Genomic DNA, 17,602 nt, shown 5'->3' with positions numbered 1-17,602 from the left:
AGAAAGAGAGGGAGAGGGGAAGAAGGGAGGGACAGAAGGGAAGGGAGAGATGGAGAGAGGTAGAGAGAAAGGGAGGGAGAGAGAGTGGGAGAGACAAAGACAGAGAGGTGTCAAGATGTTTATTATGCATCAGATGCAGAATATGTGCAAAATTGAGTTTATTAGCTAACTTTGAGATGCATTTAAACATACTATTTGACACTGGATACATCCCTGTTATTCCGGTTGTTTAACGTTATCTGGTTATATTTTATATTTTAGATCATTTTAAATATTTAATAAACTCATAAATATATTTTTTGCATTAATATCTATTTAGGTCTGCAAATGGAGAATGAAATATACCTAAAATAAAATGAAAAAGCCATTAAAGATGAGTGTTGTATGATCAAGTACCTGCTCCTGACTCCCGGCCCTCCAGTCAGACATACTCTTACTATCGGTCAGCCAGGAGGCGTCGTTAGCTGTGTAGAGAAAAGCAAAAAAAAAGAAGGTAAAAGGACTACAAAAGCAGGTTTGACGCTGACAATAGTGAATGCAGTTGCCTAAAAAACATTGGATTTGATATTTGACAAATACCTATGAAATTGGCAAATTGGCTTTGAGATTTGAAGCAGTCATAGGAAGTAACTTTGATCCAGTTCTTGCCACAGTATTTTATTTTTTAGTTCAGAGTTTAAAGTCAGAATTCTGAGATTAAAGTCAGAATTCTTAGTTTAATCTCACTGGTTAAATCTCATAGGCTAAATAAGGGTAGTTCCTTACAGGCTACCTGTAAGGAACCAAGTTCTGGGAGAGTCACTTTACGACATACAGGACAGGAACCCCATGCTGACCAAAGAAATCTGATAAAAGCAGGTTTTTGCATTTTCGAAGGGATTAGGGCCAAGTGAATTTTTGAGTTCTGAGTTTAAAGTCATTCTTGCTTTAATCTCAGAATTCTGACTTTAAACTCAGAACTCCAAAAAAACTCCCTTGTGGTCCTAAATATTTATTTTCTTAAATTAGCTAGATATTTTTGTCTTCCAACACATCTCTCATTAGCCAAAAAATTGTATATATAACACTATATAACACTCCCCTCCGCCATCTTCACCACTCCTGACATTGAACCTCCGCTAATACTAAGGCCTAAAATACATTTTTGTTTGGTTCCGGTTTCCGACCGACCCTGTCAATTTATGTGCGACCCAAATTATTTTATGAGTTGTATAAAAAAAAAATATACAACTCATTGGTACGTTTTGGTACAGCACCTCTATAATTACGTTTTGGTACAGCACCTCTTCATTCTGTACAAGGATGAGCAAATTTTCTCGTTTTTAAATGAAAACAACCTACCTATCATTCGGAAAAAATAAAAATAAAAAAATATAATAAATTCCCTACCTACCCATGACCTCAACTGACAACCAAGAGGAACCAAACTTTTTTTTTTTTTAGGCCTAATACTAATAGTGGGTTTGTACCAACCTGAGTGGGAGCGGACCTGTCCGAAGGGCGTGTGTTTCAGGGAGAGGTCGGCCTCAGCTCTGCCACCTGCAGGCACCTGAATGTAGGGGCAGACCGCAGCCACACGCCCTGACACACTGTCTGTACCCCCTCTTGGGCGGGGGGGAGGGGTAGGGGGACCGGCGCCACTCATAAGACTCAACTAGAGGGGAAGCAACACGAATAAAATCCATTAACTCCTCCTATTTCATTTGTATGTTTGTGTGTGTGGTGTATGCATTTGTGTGTTTGTCTGTTTGTGTGTGTATGTTTATGTCCTTGGGGATGTATGTGTGTGTGGTGTGTATGGTCTGTGGTGGTGTGTATGGTGTGTGGTGTAGTTATGTGTAATGTATGCATTTTTGTGTGTGTGTGTGTGTGTGTGTGTGTGTGTGTGTGTGTGTGTGTGTGTGTGTGTGTGTCCAGGTGTCCATCATGCCTCCGCCCTCTTCTGGCCCAGCCTCTCCCTCAGGTCTCCGATGCGTCGGCCCATGAGGCTGACCTGGTTGTTCCTCTGGTTCAGCAGCTCCTGGCTGTGCTCCAGGCTGCTGCTCTGCTTCAAATTGAGACGGTTGCGGGCCTGAAGACACAGCAGGGAGGGTCAGTGGGTCAATTATTACATCTGGGCTACGTCACGTCGGATCTTTCCGAGGTCGTCTGACGTTACAACCAAGGCGCAACGGCGGACTTGTGTAGCTCTGTCCGGTACCGCGTCGAGCTCTGTCTGGTAGCGTGTGATGACGCGTGGAGCTCTGTCTGGTAGCGTGTTGAGCTCTGTCTGGTAGCATGTGATGACGCGTGGAGCTCTGTCTGGTAGCATGTTGAGCTCTGTCTGGTAGCGTGTGATGACGCGTGGAGCTCTGTCTGGTAGCGTGTTGAGCTCTGTCTGGTAGCGTGTGATGACGCGTGGAGCTCTGTCTGGTAGCGTGTTGAGCTCTGTCTGGTAGCGCGTGATGACGTGTGGAGCTCTGTCTAGTACCGTGTGATGATGCGTGTGGAGCTCTGTCTGGTAGCGTGTGATGACGCATGGAGCTCTGTCTGGTAGCGTGTGATGACGTGTGGAGCTCTGTCTGGTACCGTGTGATGATGCGTGTGGAGCTCTGTCTGGTACCGTGTGATGACGCGTGTGGAGCTCTGTCTGGTAGCGTGTGATGACGCGTGGAGCTCTGTCTGGTACCATGTGATGATGCGTGTGGAGCTCTGTCTGGTAGCGTGTGATAACGCGTGTGGAGCTCTGTCTGGTAGCGTGTGATGACATGGGGAGCTCTGTCTGGTAGTGTGTGATGATGCGTGTGGAGCTCTGTCTGGTAGCTTGTTGAGCTCTGTCTGGTAGCGTGTGATGACGCGTGTGGAGCTCTGTCTGGTAGCGTGTGATGACATGGGGAGCTCTGTCTGGTAGCGTGTTGAGCTCTGTCTGGTAGCGTGTGATGACGCGTGGAGCTCTGTCCGGTAGCTTGTGATGACGCCTGGAGCTCTGTCTGGTAGCGTGTTGAGCTCTGTCTGGTACCGTGTGATGACGTCTGGAGCTCTGTCTGGTAGCGTGTGATGACGCGTGGAGCTCTATCTGGTAGCGTGTGATGACGTTGTGTGGAGCTCTGTCTGGTAGCGTGTGATGACGCGTGGAGCTCTGACTAGTAGCGTGTGGTGACGTGTGGAGCTCAGCCTGGCCAGCGGCTAACTGCGGCATCCGAGAGGAAGCTGAGCTTTCCGGACCCTTATAGTGTAACGTTACAGCGTGTATGGATGGTGAAGCTCCGTCTGAGCAGCGGTTCATTTAATGTCTGTGTCCGAGAGAGGATTAAGCTTCCCTGACACCTGTAGTGTAACCGGCTCTTTAAAGAGCCATCTGAAACAGTGGGTCAACCGGCTCCTTAAAGAGCCAAACAGTGAGTTAACCGGCTCTTTAAAGAGCCAAACAGTGGACCAACTGGCTATTTAAAGAGCCAAACAGTGGGCCAACCGGCTCTTTAAAGAGCCAAACAGTGGGTTAACCGACCCTTTAAATCCTGTTGTTTCATACTGATCCTCCTTTGGCCGTGTTCATCCCAAGGGTGGATCATAAGGTGTCTCCTGATCTGAATGAATCTCTGACCATACTCCTTTTGATCGATGCAGCCAGGTGGTTTCTGTGTTTTGCTATGAGTTGATATTTCAAAGACGAATAAGGTCTGTGCAAATAACTTTTGGCTTTGCTAAGTGGAGGGTTAGTGGAGCCACAACAACACTTTCATATTTGTTGTGTCATATTTTCGCAGACCTATGTCATAGATGCATTGATATAATTTTGATTGAATGATTATATATATGTATTCATATATATATCAGGGCTGGGCAACGATTAAAAGTTTTAATATCGATTAATCACATAGTATGGTGAGTTAAGTCACGATTAATCACACTTTTAAACTTCTATTTTAAATCCACTCCAATTGAAATTGCATGAGATTATCAAATCGAATTACACATTATCATCCATACCAAATGCACTTAATAAGCAAAAACTAGGCCAAGTGGTCTTTGGGAATTGTAAAAAGGCAGTTAGTTAGTACAATTATAAACCAACAGCTACCACAAGTGTAGTTAAATTCAAATAAGTAGCGCCACAGATTTGGGAATTGTAAACAGGGTGTGGGAAAAAACAATATCAAAGTAAAAAAATTATAAATTGTATGTGTGTTGTATTAATCGCGTAAAAACAAGATTGCGTTAGCGCGTAATTAGCACGTTAACTTGCCCAGCCCTAATATATATGTATATATATATAATAATAATAATATATGAAAATTATACAGTTATTTGATATAAAATTATTATTGTGGTTAAATGAACAGTTGAGGTCCCAGAGAGGGTTCTGCGCTGTTCACCTGTAGCTCTTGGTACAGTTTTCGTAGTTCCAGAGCAGCGGGACCAACTGTGAGCGGGCCCTCCATGGAAGAGGGCATTCTATCTGAGCCAATGGGTGGCGCCTGTGAGCTGGGGGGCGGTCCTTGCTGTGGCATGGTGGGTTGCAGTTGAAGACGCCCTCTTCTGAGGTCTTCCAACTGCTGGGTCAACTGAGACAAATCAAACAATAAAATAGGAATACAAAATATAAAAGCGTTATTTCACAGACCTATGGATATTTTTACTTAATTATTTTGTGTTTGAAACCAGGTAAACTATTATTCAAATATTTGCAGCTATTTACTCCATTAAAAGATTTCCGAGCCACAACGTTTTACAAGATAAAACACTCCTATCCACGGCTTCATTCCATATACGGTTGTTTTATTGTGGTCAACTTTAATCCCCCACCCACAATTTGTAAATTCTCCGGTTGAAAATTGTGGTGTAAAAAACTATTGTGGTGTAGAAAATGATATAGTTATAATTGTAGCTACATCCTAAGCCAATAGAGGCTGCTACAGGGAACGTAGATAGTGCAGGTTTAACAAAGTGGTAGTAGTAGGAGGTGACAATCCAGATCATTCGACATTAATCCTAAACGTTTAGACTACCTGGTCTACTCTAACAACGGCCGACTGCAACTCGGCCTGCTTCTCCTGGAACAGGCTGCTGACATGATCTATCTCTGCAACTACAGAGAGACAGATAGAGAGTTATTAGTATTAGACTGCATTCATATTGCGCTCATTTAGTGGCCACTCAAAGCACTATACAATATCAGTTAACATCACGCATTCACGCACCGACAGCAGGGTCCCCCATGCAAGGTAACAGCTCGTCGGGAACAGTTAGGGTGAGGTGCCTTGCTCAGGGACACCTCTACAGCTAGGAGGAGCCAGGGATTGAACTAGCAACCTTCCAGTTAACAGTCAACCCGCTGTACCTCATGAGCCCCATACCGCCAGTGAGATAACAGAAAATCACAACAGCCATCGCTTCCTTCAAATGGTTTACAAAAATGCAACGTCTGGTTGGACGGAAACTAAAGGTTTGAAAGCTACATGCAGCTGTGTGTGTGTGTGTGTGTATGTGTGTGTGTTAGAGAGTGTATGCGTGAGTGCTTGCGTGCGTGTGTACATTTGTAAAAGTGCAGGTGTGTGTGTGTCTGTGTGTGGATGTGTGTGTGTTTGTGATTGCATCCTACGTGTGTGTGTGTGCGTGCGCGCTTGCGAGTGTGCTTGCGTGTGTGTTTGTGTCTGTGCATGTCTGTGCTCACAGAGGTTCCCGTTGATCAGCCGGCTGTAGTCCATCTGGCCCCTGACCAGGCGGACGGCCTTCAGCTTGGCCTCCTGGCTGTCCACCCGCTCCTTCAGCCATCGCAGCTTCTCTGGCTCTGACTGGAAACAAGGGTTTGTGTTTGTGTGGTTGTGATTTTATGGGTGTGTTTGTGGGTGTGTGTATGATTTTGTCGGGGAGGTGGGTGGAGTGAGGGACAGCGCAAAGGTCGTCCATGAAGATCCTCATCCTCATCCTCATTGCCATCCGCATATCCGGGGTCGGGTCGCGGGGGGAGCAGCTCAAGCAGGGGGCCCCAGACTTCCCTTTCCCGGGCCACATTGACCAGCTCTGACGGGGGGATCCCGAGGCGTTCCCAGGCCAGTGTTGAGATATAATCTCTCCACCTAGTCCTGGGTCTTCCCCGAGGTCTCCTCCCCACTGGACGTGCCTGAAACACCTCCCAAGGGAGGCGCCCAGTGGGCATCCTTGCCAGATGCCCGAACCACCTCAGCTGACTCCTTTCTAAGTAAAGGAGCAGCGGCTCTAATCCGAGTTCCTCACGGATGGCTGAGCTTCTCACCCTATCCCTAAGGGATAGGGTGAGAAGCCAGCCACCCTTCTGAGAAAACTCATCTTGGCCGCTTGTACCCACGATCTCGTCCTTTCGGTCATCACCCAACCCTCATGACCATAGGTGAGGATAGGAACGAAGATCGACCGGTAGATCGAGAGCTTTGCCTTGCGGCTCAGCTCTCTTTTCTTAACAACGGTGCGGTAAAGCGAACGCAATACCGCCCCCGCTGCTCCGATTCTCCGGCCAATCTCACGCTCCATAGTACCCTCACTCGCGAACAAGACCCTGAGGTACTTGAACTCCTTCACTTGGGCTAAGGACTCATTTCCATGAAGATCGTAAAATAATAAATATTTTAAACGGATCCCTTCAGAGCTTTCGATCTTCAGACACATCAAGTTCATTCAAACTAGTTTCTGACACTTTTTATCAAATGTCAGTGTTTGCATTTTTGGAATTGGCACCTCTTCCCTGCGCAGATATCTGTTTAAGAGAGTGAGGTAATTATCAAGTGGTTCTTACACCCGTTGTTTGTTTCTCCACTAAGCCGGAGGCCTGAACAGACAGAGACAACAGACCGCTGAAGAAAGGGAGCTGAGTGAGACTTCTGGATTAATATCTGGTTCAGCTCACCTGAGTCTGTGCTTGGCTTGGTCTGCCTCGCTGTTGAAGATACCTGAGTCTCTGTTCCTGGGAGGCAGAGGACGTTAGAAATGTTCAAGAGAAAACATGCAACAGATGAATTGACTCTGGGTTGACTTGTACTACATGAACGTTACCAGTTAATAGTAACTGGTAACTGCATACTTTTACAAGTTACTACGCCCACATCTCCATGCACACAGAAGACATGCAGGTGAACAGAACACTATGAGTTAATAATTAGGGGTCCTAAGAAAAAGTAGGAGCCCTATTGTAATCGTTGGTATTATTATCAGAGGTCCTACAGGTGAACAGAATAACATTAAGAGGTAATAATAAGGGGTCCTACGAAACAGTAGGAACCCTATTGTAATTGTTAGTATTATTATTAGAGGTCCTACGAAAAACGTAGGAACCAAACACCCACAGTCCAAAAGATTTGGTGCCAGAGATGGTAAAAGTTGCAAACTCGGCAAACATGTACCAGGTGACTGTATGACTATATTGTGTAAAATTCATAGCAATAAGGCGAAAGACGGCAGAGATATACATTTTAAAGTGAAATACATGCATACGTAAACAGCTCTACAACAGGTTAAAACAGCTCTAACATTGCATCCAAAAACCTCAGCTGTTTTTAGGCTCAGCTGTTTTACAGTTTTTCTCAGTTGCTTTGGTACATTTCTTAGATCAGAATCGAAATTCTCAAAACAACCTGTTCAATTTTCACATAATTTTGTCACTTGGGCACATCAAAAAAGCAGTTTCTCATTAATTTTAACAAGTTGCAATTGCTTTGGTACAGCCATGCATATGATTATGTACAATTCTCTGCTCTTTCCTACATTATCAATTGCTTATGTCATGTTGATCCAAATGTATTGTATTGGGTCTATTGAATAGTCCCATCCCAACAACATTTGGGCATTGGTTCATTGCATAAGTCTGTACACACAAAATTGTTCAACAAGTTGTCATAATATGTGAAGCATATTTCTACACATTTCCATTCGATTTTTTTTCTAAATCTGTCCTGAATTGGTAAATTATTCCCGGATGAATCTTGACTTTCTCTAATGAAGGGAAATGTGTGAAGTGTTAGATCAACCAACGATCAACCAGTTTACTGAAATAGCTCAATGGTGCATCTCATGAACCATCACTGACAAAATATAGCTGGAGCACAACACAATGTTATACAATGTCTGACAATGGAAGGACAAGGAATTGGCCGGGGTCAAAAGCCAGAGAGAAGAAGAGGAAGAGGAGTGAGGCTGCATGAGAATGAGAATTTGTGGCCCACCAGACAGGAACGTCTGGAGGTTTAGGAAGTGCTGTAATTCCTACAGCACTGCATGTACAGTTTTCCCAAAGGACATTTTCCTATGTTCACATTTCCATATTGTTTTTTTCTTTGTGCTGTGCTGTCTTTTCCTTTCTATATCGCAATGACATGGTCTTTCGACAAATTACAGGACAAACAGTAAAAGGGTAAATGTGAATCTTGCCCAGTCTCTTTCAATCAATCTCCCACATATACTAGGGTGTAACAACATTTTTTAACGGCGTTAATTTTTTTATCGCGAGATTAACGCAATTCTTATTAAATTATTATTTTTTTTTCTTTGGCTCAAAACAAAGAAGCATTAGCCTGACTGTTATGTTCAAGGCAGTATGTTTGTATATTCATTGTTTAATTGCACTATAGGCTTTTTTTTTGTATTGTCCCGTCAAAGGACGTGGGAAGGCGTGGCTGACGGATGGGGGAGTAGTCTTTGCAGAGGCATCCGTCAGCCAATCAAATCGCTTCGCCGGGTTCTTCCCGCTTCTTCCTGCTTGTTGCGATGCAAGATAACCCGCTTTCCTGCTTTCCAGTATCGTCAGAGCCCGAGTCGCGTCACAGTGCTTAAATTTGCATACGCGATCTGATTGGATGACGGATCCGTCGCTGCCAAAAAAGTTGAACATTTTTCAACTTTTTGACGGAGCCAAAGGCTCCAACGGAACGGACAGATCCACAATGCATTGCGCGTCCGTCCCCATTCAAAGTCTATGGGGATCAGTCAACGGACGGAGGTAGTGGGCACGAGGCGATACTGTCATACAGTCATACTGTCCGTCATACTGTCCGTCATACTGTCATACTGTCATACAGTCATACTGTCCGTCATACTGTCCGTCATACTGTCATACTGTCGTCATACTGTCATACTGTCCGTCATACTGTCTGTCATACTGTCATACTCTCCGTCATACTGTCCGTCATATTGTCCGTCATACTGTCATACCTTCCGTCATACTGTCCGTCATACTGTCATAATGTCAGTCATACTGTCATACTGTCATACTGTCATACTGTCCGTCATACTGTCTGTCATACTATCCGTCATACTGTCATACTGTCGTACTGTCTGTCATACTGTCCGTCATACTGTCATACTGTCGTACTGTCCGTCAGAACTGTCATACTGTCTGTCATACTATCCGTCATACTGTCATACTGTCCGTCATACTGTCATACTGTCATGCTGTCCGTCATACTATCCGTCATACTGTCCTACTGTCATACTGTCTGTCATACTGTCCGTCATACTGTCATACTGTCATACTGTCCATCATACTGTCATACTGTCATACTGTCATACTGTCCGTCGTCTGTCATACTGTCATACTGTCCATCATGCTGTCCGCCATAATGTCCGTCATACTGTCATACGGTCATACTGTCCATCATACTGTTCGTCATACTGTTCGTCATACTGTCATACTGTCCGTCATACTGTCATGCTGTCCATCATACTGTCATACTGTCATACAGTACTGTCCATCATACTGTCCGTCATACTGTCATACGGTCATACTGTCCGTCATACTGTCCGTCATACTGTCATACTGTCCGTCATACTTTCATACTGTCATCCAGTCATACTGTCCGTCATACTGTCATACGGTCATACTGTCCGTCATACTGTCCGTCATACTGTCATACTGTCCGTCATACTTTCATACTGTCATACAGTCATACTGTCCATCATACTGTCCGTCATACTGTCATACTGTCATACAGTCATACTGTCCGTCATACTGTCCGTCATACTGTCATACTGTCCTCATACTGTCCGTCATACTGTCCGTCATACTGTCATACTGTCATACGGTCATACTGTCATACGGTCATACTGTCCGTCATACTGTCCGTCATACGGTCATACTGTCCGTCATACTGTCCGTCATACTGTCATACTGTCCGTCATACTGTCATACTGTCCGTCATACAGTCATACGGTCAGTCATACGGTCATACAGTAGGACCTGTCATGGTTGCTTGTAGCTACATTAATTATTTTTTTCCTGGTACATTTGGCCATATCTCCAAAACAACATTTTCAAAAGTTGTATAAATTGGCAGGCTTGTAGAATTCGTAAAGTGAGTTAGGGATATCAAGGATGGGCCATAATTAACTATAGGTTGCGCTATAATATGCATACTTAAGTGAAAAATACTAATCTGTCTGCCATTTCAACTGGGAAAGTGCAATATGCTTAAAACTTGTTATACTTGCACCATTCATCATGACAACTTTCAGAGTCTGACCCATATGGTCGGATAATTTAGTCTTAATGCAATGGCCACAACTCGACCAAACACCCACATCTAAACTGCTTTTTGCCGAAAGTGGTAAAAAATTGATACTCATCACACATGTACCAGGTGACTGTGGGACTCTATGGTGTGAAATTCATAGCAATAAGGCTAACGACGGCAGAGATATACATTTAAAACATCTGAAATATATGAATATTTCAGATGTTTTAACAGCTCTAACATTGCGTCAGAAACACTTAGGCTCGCTTGTCAAATACGGCTACTAAGAGGAGATTCAACAATATATCCATGCCAAATTTCAAGTCTATATCTGAAAATAACTGGTACATATGTAGTTTAGCAAACATGGAATTTGACACAATATGCTTTAGAAACATGGTTGGTGATTGTTTTGATATGTAAACTTCCGGAAAACCAGTTTTTAAGGCATACCAATGCCATGTTACCATACCGACCAAGCTCACCATACCTCCATGTGCGGAAGATTTCCATTTCTCAAAATATAATCTGATCTGCCCCTGGTAGTGAACATGCCCATATAGTGTAGTGGAACTACGTCAGATTCATGACCATTGGTAGTTCAGGACCAACTTCAACTAATCATTCTGTGAAACATGGCATCACATCAAATAAAGTTGACCATCATGTATTCATCAGGCCACCTCCATACTCAGTCATACGGTCATTCAGTAGGACCCTGTCATGGTTGCTTGCAAATATATCTGTGTCTGTACAATGAAGCATGGGAATTAAGATCTTGAGGAAAAAGAAAGAAAGAAAGAAAGAAAGAAAGAAAGAAAGAAAGAAAGAAAGAAAGAAAGAAAGAACAAATAAAACAAAAGAGAAGTGTTCAAAAAGCACTGAAAGACATCAAAGAGGGTAGTAAAGTAACGAAATAGAAAGAGAGGCAGGATGCTCTGAATTTCTCTCCCTGATTCCAAACCACAAGGCCCTCTGCGTTATCAGCTGCCTTACAACACCTTGTGTTCACAGTACTCAGAGGCCCTTCCTGTTTTCTGATCGGACAACCGGCTGACTGTAGCAGCTGCCCATTCTTTCATACAAACCCATTTCCACCCTGATACGTGTGCAAAGGAAGGGGGTTTATAAAACAGATGCAGCGGTATCACAGCCTTGGTCCCAGGGCTCAGTATTTATTACCTAAACCACGTTTCCCATGCACAGCTCCGTGCCAAGCCATGCTCTCTGAAGTCTCTTACGTTTCATGAAATCCATGAAATTAGGTTGAATCACAAGTAACTTTTTTTACAAATAAAACACAATTTGAAATGGTAAATTCTCCTTCCTCTTAATGGTGTTACTGGTGTAAACGCTGACAGGCACCGTTGACTAAGACAACATTTAGTTTGTGTCTGTTCTCTGTGTGCAATGATTTTGGTATGTTTTGTGTTGTGATAGTGAGACTTTACTTGACTGTTTTTGTATGTGCATTGTGTGGGCTAAGTAAGAGAAAAGATCAAAGGAAATAAACATATACACACACACACAAACACACACTTAGTCAACAGTGATGTTTAGCATGCTTCTACACGCACTCCTGGCGTTCTGGTTTGTGTTACCTTAGCAACCAACCTCTGTTGTTGAGCCTCTATTTGTTGCTGTTGTCTCACGGCCATTTCCTGGAGCTCAGAGAGGGTCAGCTCTACACGGGGAACCTACACGCCACAACCCCCACACGCAAAAACACACAACCACACACACACGCAAGCACGTACACACACACACACGCACGTGCGCACGGACACACACACCCACAGACAGAAACACACGCACATTACGCATGCATTATAATTCTAAAGTCGTTCACTTACTTTAAAACTAAAACTACCAGTTATACATGATATGTATCTTTACTTAACCTCTACTTATAATGCTAAAATTTTCACCTTGGACATTCATGCAGACAGATCCATCGTTTGAACATTGTCATGAAGTTCACAGCCTCTTCATTTAGTTCTGTTTTTCACAATGACGACAGGAGAATCTCTCCTTGCAAACTAGAATGGTGAGTTCTGACTGTTCCACTCCGGGAGGGAGGACAACCTTTCCTTGACCCCTACTGACGTGCTTGTTGAGAGGAGCATCTACAGCCACACAATTGTATGTTGTCAGGGGTTCTCAAGGCTTTGGACTACTTTACTCACCAAGCTTTACTCACCGAGCTGCCAAGAGGGAGCCAAGATTACCGCTAGCAAAATAAGGCCTATTGTGTCCTCCTCTGATCTCGTCTCTATATTCTGTTAATTGAGTATGGGGTCATTAATAATGTATGCACAGAGAAGGATACATAAATGTATTTTGTGATTTATATATAAATTACTCTCTTCTCACAAATACATTTCAATGCACACACAAATGGATATCGGTATGTATAAATGTTAAATATATAAAATACGAGGGAGGCATCTGATTGGCTACAGAGAGTTCCTTGTTGAAAAAAATGCTTTTGTGAATCCAGCCACACACAAATGCAGACAAGTTCACAAATGAAAGCGTCTTGTACATTCAAGTTTAAAAGTTTGTATATAAACATCCAAATACTTTTTTTATGAAAATTGCAAATATTTTTTAAATTCATATATTTATGGGTTTATATTACATTTATTTAAAACAAGACATATTTTTGTGTGGATCAGAAATGTCTTTGTGAAACTTATTTTTGTTTGTGGATTTATTTTACATTTATACATACCGATATCCATTTGTTTGTGCATTGAAATGTATTTGTGAGAGGTGTCATTTATATATAAATCCCAGAATACATTTGTGAATCCTTTTCTGTGCATACATTATTAATGAGACTGTTCTGACCCCATACTAGAGACATTAAAATCTAATTAGAGATTTTGCAGACTGCACGTCAGCAAGACGGCAGCTCTCTGCTCTTCCAATCATCTCTTAGTATTATCATTAGGGTGCCAAGCACAATGTACGAAGGCAACCTATTGTAATTGTTAGTTTTATCATTATTATTATTATTATTATTATTGTTATTATTATTATTATTATTCCACCAAGTTTGACTTACACACCCTAAACCGCACACAACATTAAAGGTCCCATGACATGAAAATCTCACTTTATGAGGTTTTCTAACATAAATATTAGTTCCCCTAGCCTGCCTATGGTCCCCCAGTGGCTAAAACTTGCGTTTGGTGTCAAACGAGCACAAGCTGTTCTGCTCGCCTTTGAAAAAACTGAGGCTCAAGCGCGCTGATTTGGAATGTCTTTATTTATGTCGTCATAAAGCATCTAAGCTCCTCCCCTTACTCTGCCTGGCCCGCCCAGAGACGTTGGTCCGCCAATGAGACACGACCGTGCGAGCGCCACATGTGTGTGTGTGAATACACACACTGTAACGCAAGTGTTTCTTGTCGGTTCTTTGACGTCTCTTGTATTTACACAACGAGACTGTAGTGGGAGTTATCTGAGCCATGGTTGAGAAGGAATTGGGGGAAAGGAACTTTGGCTTTGACTCGCTGAAGTACATGAAATGCGACATGCCGCCGGTTGCAGCGAGGCACCATCGCCCGGAAGCGGGCAGCCGGCAGCAGGCAGCGCGTGGTTCAGTGTACTTCACATTGATGTGAAAGTGGAAGAACCAGAGACGTCGCAGAACCCGACAAAGTCGTTTGTGATTCATAATATCGTCTGGAGGCCCACACAGCTTTTGGCCGTGATAATATGTATTGTATGATATAGATATCTATGTATTATATGATATTATTTAGATATAGAGCTCCAGGACTGTAACGCAAGTGTTGTACACTTCCTTGTTATTTGGATAACCGTTCTGCTTTTGGTGTTATGGCGCATAACACGTCGGACTCTCGTCTCTGGTATTTCTACAACGAGACTCGTAGTGGGGGTTATCTCAGCCAAGGTTGAGAATGAATTGGGGGGAAGGAACTTTGGCTTTGACTCCCTCAAGAACATGAACCACGACATGGAGGAGAAAGGGATTGTTGGCGGCGAATGTCTCCCGCTTGAGCCCCGCTGAGGGACCACCGCCGGAGGCGGAGGTGCCTAAGCACTGCCCGGCAACAATCCCTTTCTCCTCCTTGTCGCGGTTCAGTCTACTTCACATTGATGTGGACGTGGAAGAACCAGGAACGTCGGAGAACCCAACGCGGTCATTTGAGATTCATAATATCGGCTCACACAGCTTTTGGCCGTGATAATATATATTATATGATATAGATATCTATGTAGGCTATATGATAATATTTAGATATAGAGCTCGAGGACTCCCGTGTGTTCTAGAATATTTACAGAACACGGCTAAAGGCTGTGAGCACCTCGCCATTGCGATACATCCACTGTAAACAGAGCGCATGGTACCGTGGCTGCAAGCAGCTCAGGGCCACACCCCCACCCTCCTCCTTGACCCGCCTCAGTCCCCTCATTTGCATTATAGCTACAGACACCAAAACAGCACATTTGGGGGAAGCTCAATGTGCGACTGGCTCGGAGTGGCTGTAACTCTGCACCACGGTTGAATTTCGGGAACGTCTTTGAATGCTGTGTTAGTTTCACCACTGATACCTATGTTAAAGAACACATAAAATAGCATGTCATGGGACCTTTAACAGAGAGCAAATATTACACTGATTGGCCCAAAGGTGGCGCTTTAACTATACTTTTTGCAAAAATGCTAAATTTGAACAAACATATCTCCTAACCGCTTTCACTTAGAGTCCTGACACTTTGTCAATGCATGCATATCCTCATGGTGAACAAAGATGCTTCAAAAACCTATGACTTTATTTGGATAGATTCACGACTATGTCGAACTTTGTTAAAAACACTTGATTCCTTAAGGATCCATTGTCATGGTCTGTCGTGTTTTGGTGTGTTTCCCTCCTGTGTTGATTACTGTTCCCTCCCCTAATGTGTCTCAGCTGTTCCTCGTTGTGTTTGTTACTTAAGCCCTTGTCTTTCCTTTGTTCCTTGTGCTATCATTGTGGTTGTTCGTCCTGCGTGTTCCCTGTTGTCACCTGAGTTCCCTGGTTCCTTGCCTTAGCCTTTAGGCATAAATAAAGTGCTGTTCTCGCTAAACCGTCTGCATCTGGGTCCTACCTGGCTGCCTGCACCCTCAACCCCTAACATCCATAGGTTTTTGCACAAAAATACTTTAGCATCTATCATCTTTGGACCAATGTCCTCAATCTGACATAAAGCGATGTCTGTACATTAAAAACTAAAGCGCCCAGGTGCCATTGACTTCTAAAAAGGGTTTGGTTTAAAACGCGTAGAGACTCCTCGGATCTTGATTCTAAACAAGATAGAGTCAACATATTTCCAATTAGGGCGTGGCATCGAAAAGGGCGCGGCCTGTGACTAAAATCACCACAGTTCATAGACGGAATGTTTGATTTGAGTGGGACCAACTTAGTGGCGGTTGGGGACCAAAGTTCCTGCTCAAGTAAAATTAAGTTGATTGACAAAACAATATGGCCACCAGAGGCTCAAAATCGTCCAAAATTAACTTAATGCTAAAAGGCAAGGTTAACTTCAACCAATCCTCATCAAACGTATCCATATCGGGCTATAGGGAGCGGTAAAACAATTGACTGAAAATGCAACCTCTCCAAATTGTACCCAGATCAGACGATCTGGGTGTATCAATTAACTGAAAATGCAGACTTTGGCCGGACATATTTTCTGATTTTTTTCTTCTACAGCCATGAAATCCGGTAGACATTTGTATTTCCTCATGTTCAGCAAATGTTGGAAGGAGACCCAGAACTTGTAGCAAAATGGCGGCTGGACGTCCAAATTAGCCCAATCAATGATAGGTGACTAAAAGCGGGGTTAACTTGAGTCAATAATCACCAAACTTGGTGTATTTAAGAAGCATAGGTCAAGGTTAACCAGGCTAAAGTTCATCATTACTCGTCAGCCTTACGACGTATGGTCATGAATTTTTTTCGGCCATCAACAGATCCAAGCTGAGGCTATTCCAGCGTTGTCAACCGCATGCAAACAAAAACGGTCTTAATTGTCTGCGTCAAGGTCTTAATGGTCTGTCAGGGTCTTAATGGTCTGACAGGGTCTTCATGGTCTGCGTCAGGGTTTTGATGGCCGGTCAGGGTCTTAATGGTCTGATTGGTTCTTATTGGCCGGCTTTAGGCTTGGCACCTATAAAATACTGCTTGCAGCTTTAATCATTATTATTATAATTATTATGATAATACTTGAGACCTAAAACCTGATCTTTCTCTGAGTGGAATCGTATTTTGAGTCTAGCCAGCCACAATTAGAGCATTTCACATAAAATCTTAAAACCAATAGAAAAGGGTCCTGTGTACCTGAGGCATATTCATTCAACTAGACGTCAGAAAGAGGGCAGCTCTCTGCTCTTCTTAGTATTATCATTATTATGATAATTATTAGTATAATTGTGTCTGTCTACGTATTACACAAACAGACAACCTATCCATGTGTGAGTGTGTGTGTGTGTGTGTGTGTGTGTGTGTGTGTGTGTGTGTGTGTGTGTGTGTGTGTGTGTGTGTGTGTGTGTGTGTGTGTGTGTGGGTGGGTGGGTGGGTGGGTGGGTAGGTAGGTAGGTGTGTGGGTTTGGGTTTGGGTACATTTGTGTTACTGACCAGACATGCTAAATGGCAGGATGTCCTTTAGAGACTACTTGATGCATTTCCTTAATCAAACAAAGAGACACACACACACACCCTTCCTTCCTCTCCAATCCTGAGTGGTCAGTTTTATTTGATTTATTTATATTTAAGAGTATTTAAGCTGGTGCTCATTAACAATTATCACACAAAGTTTGGATTTCCCACACAATATAAATTGCACACATCATTTCACACAACTCAACTCAATGCGGCTCATTCTGCTTCCATGCCGTTCCAATGATTCTGATCTGCTGTGTCAACACGAATGAAGGCTACTGTTGCATCAGGATGCAGTGGGCGTTTAGGGTTAGAGTGAAGGCCTGATGCCAGCACAGAGCTGCTCTAGAGGCTGGTGACTGCTGAGTGCTGTGAGATAAATGAGCCATATCCCCTTATACTTTCAATCATAGCTTATGAAATAATAACAAATATTTCATATTGTGAAAGCTTTTAGATGAGTTAAAGGTG

General features: G+C 43.2%; 1 protein-coding gene across 1 annotated transcript in view; it reads right to left on the bottom strand.

Annotated features, from left to right (window-relative positions):
* The window catches only part of LOC132457730 (apoptosis-stimulating of p53 protein 1-like), a 79,163-nt gene that overhangs the window by 15,013 nt on the left and 46,548 nt on the right, over nucleotides 1-17,602 (bottom strand). Inside the window, exons 5-12 of the mRNA XM_060052038.1 lie at nucleotides 12,059-12,154; nucleotides 6,863-6,919; nucleotides 5,654-5,774; nucleotides 4,989-5,068; nucleotides 4,356-4,544; nucleotides 1,928-2,071; nucleotides 1,474-1,654; nucleotides 397-464 (exon numbers count right to left, since the gene is read on the bottom strand). Of these exons, the coding sequence (XP_059908021.1) occupies nucleotides 397-464; nucleotides 1,474-1,654; nucleotides 1,928-2,071; nucleotides 4,356-4,544; nucleotides 4,989-5,068; nucleotides 5,654-5,774; nucleotides 6,863-6,919; nucleotides 12,059-12,154 (936 nt within the window). The remainder of the gene's footprint in view (nucleotides 1-396; nucleotides 465-1,473; nucleotides 1,655-1,927; nucleotides 2,072-4,355; nucleotides 4,545-4,988; nucleotides 5,069-5,653; nucleotides 5,775-6,862; nucleotides 6,920-12,058; nucleotides 12,155-17,602) is intronic.

Source organism: Gadus macrocephalus, chromosome 5 (genome assembly GCF_031168955.1).
Source record: "Gadus macrocephalus chromosome 5, ASM3116895v1".
NCBI lineage: Eukaryota > Metazoa > Chordata > Actinopteri > Gadiformes > Gadidae > Gadus > Gadus macrocephalus.
This window is presented reverse-complemented; position numbering and strand designations above follow the sequence as displayed.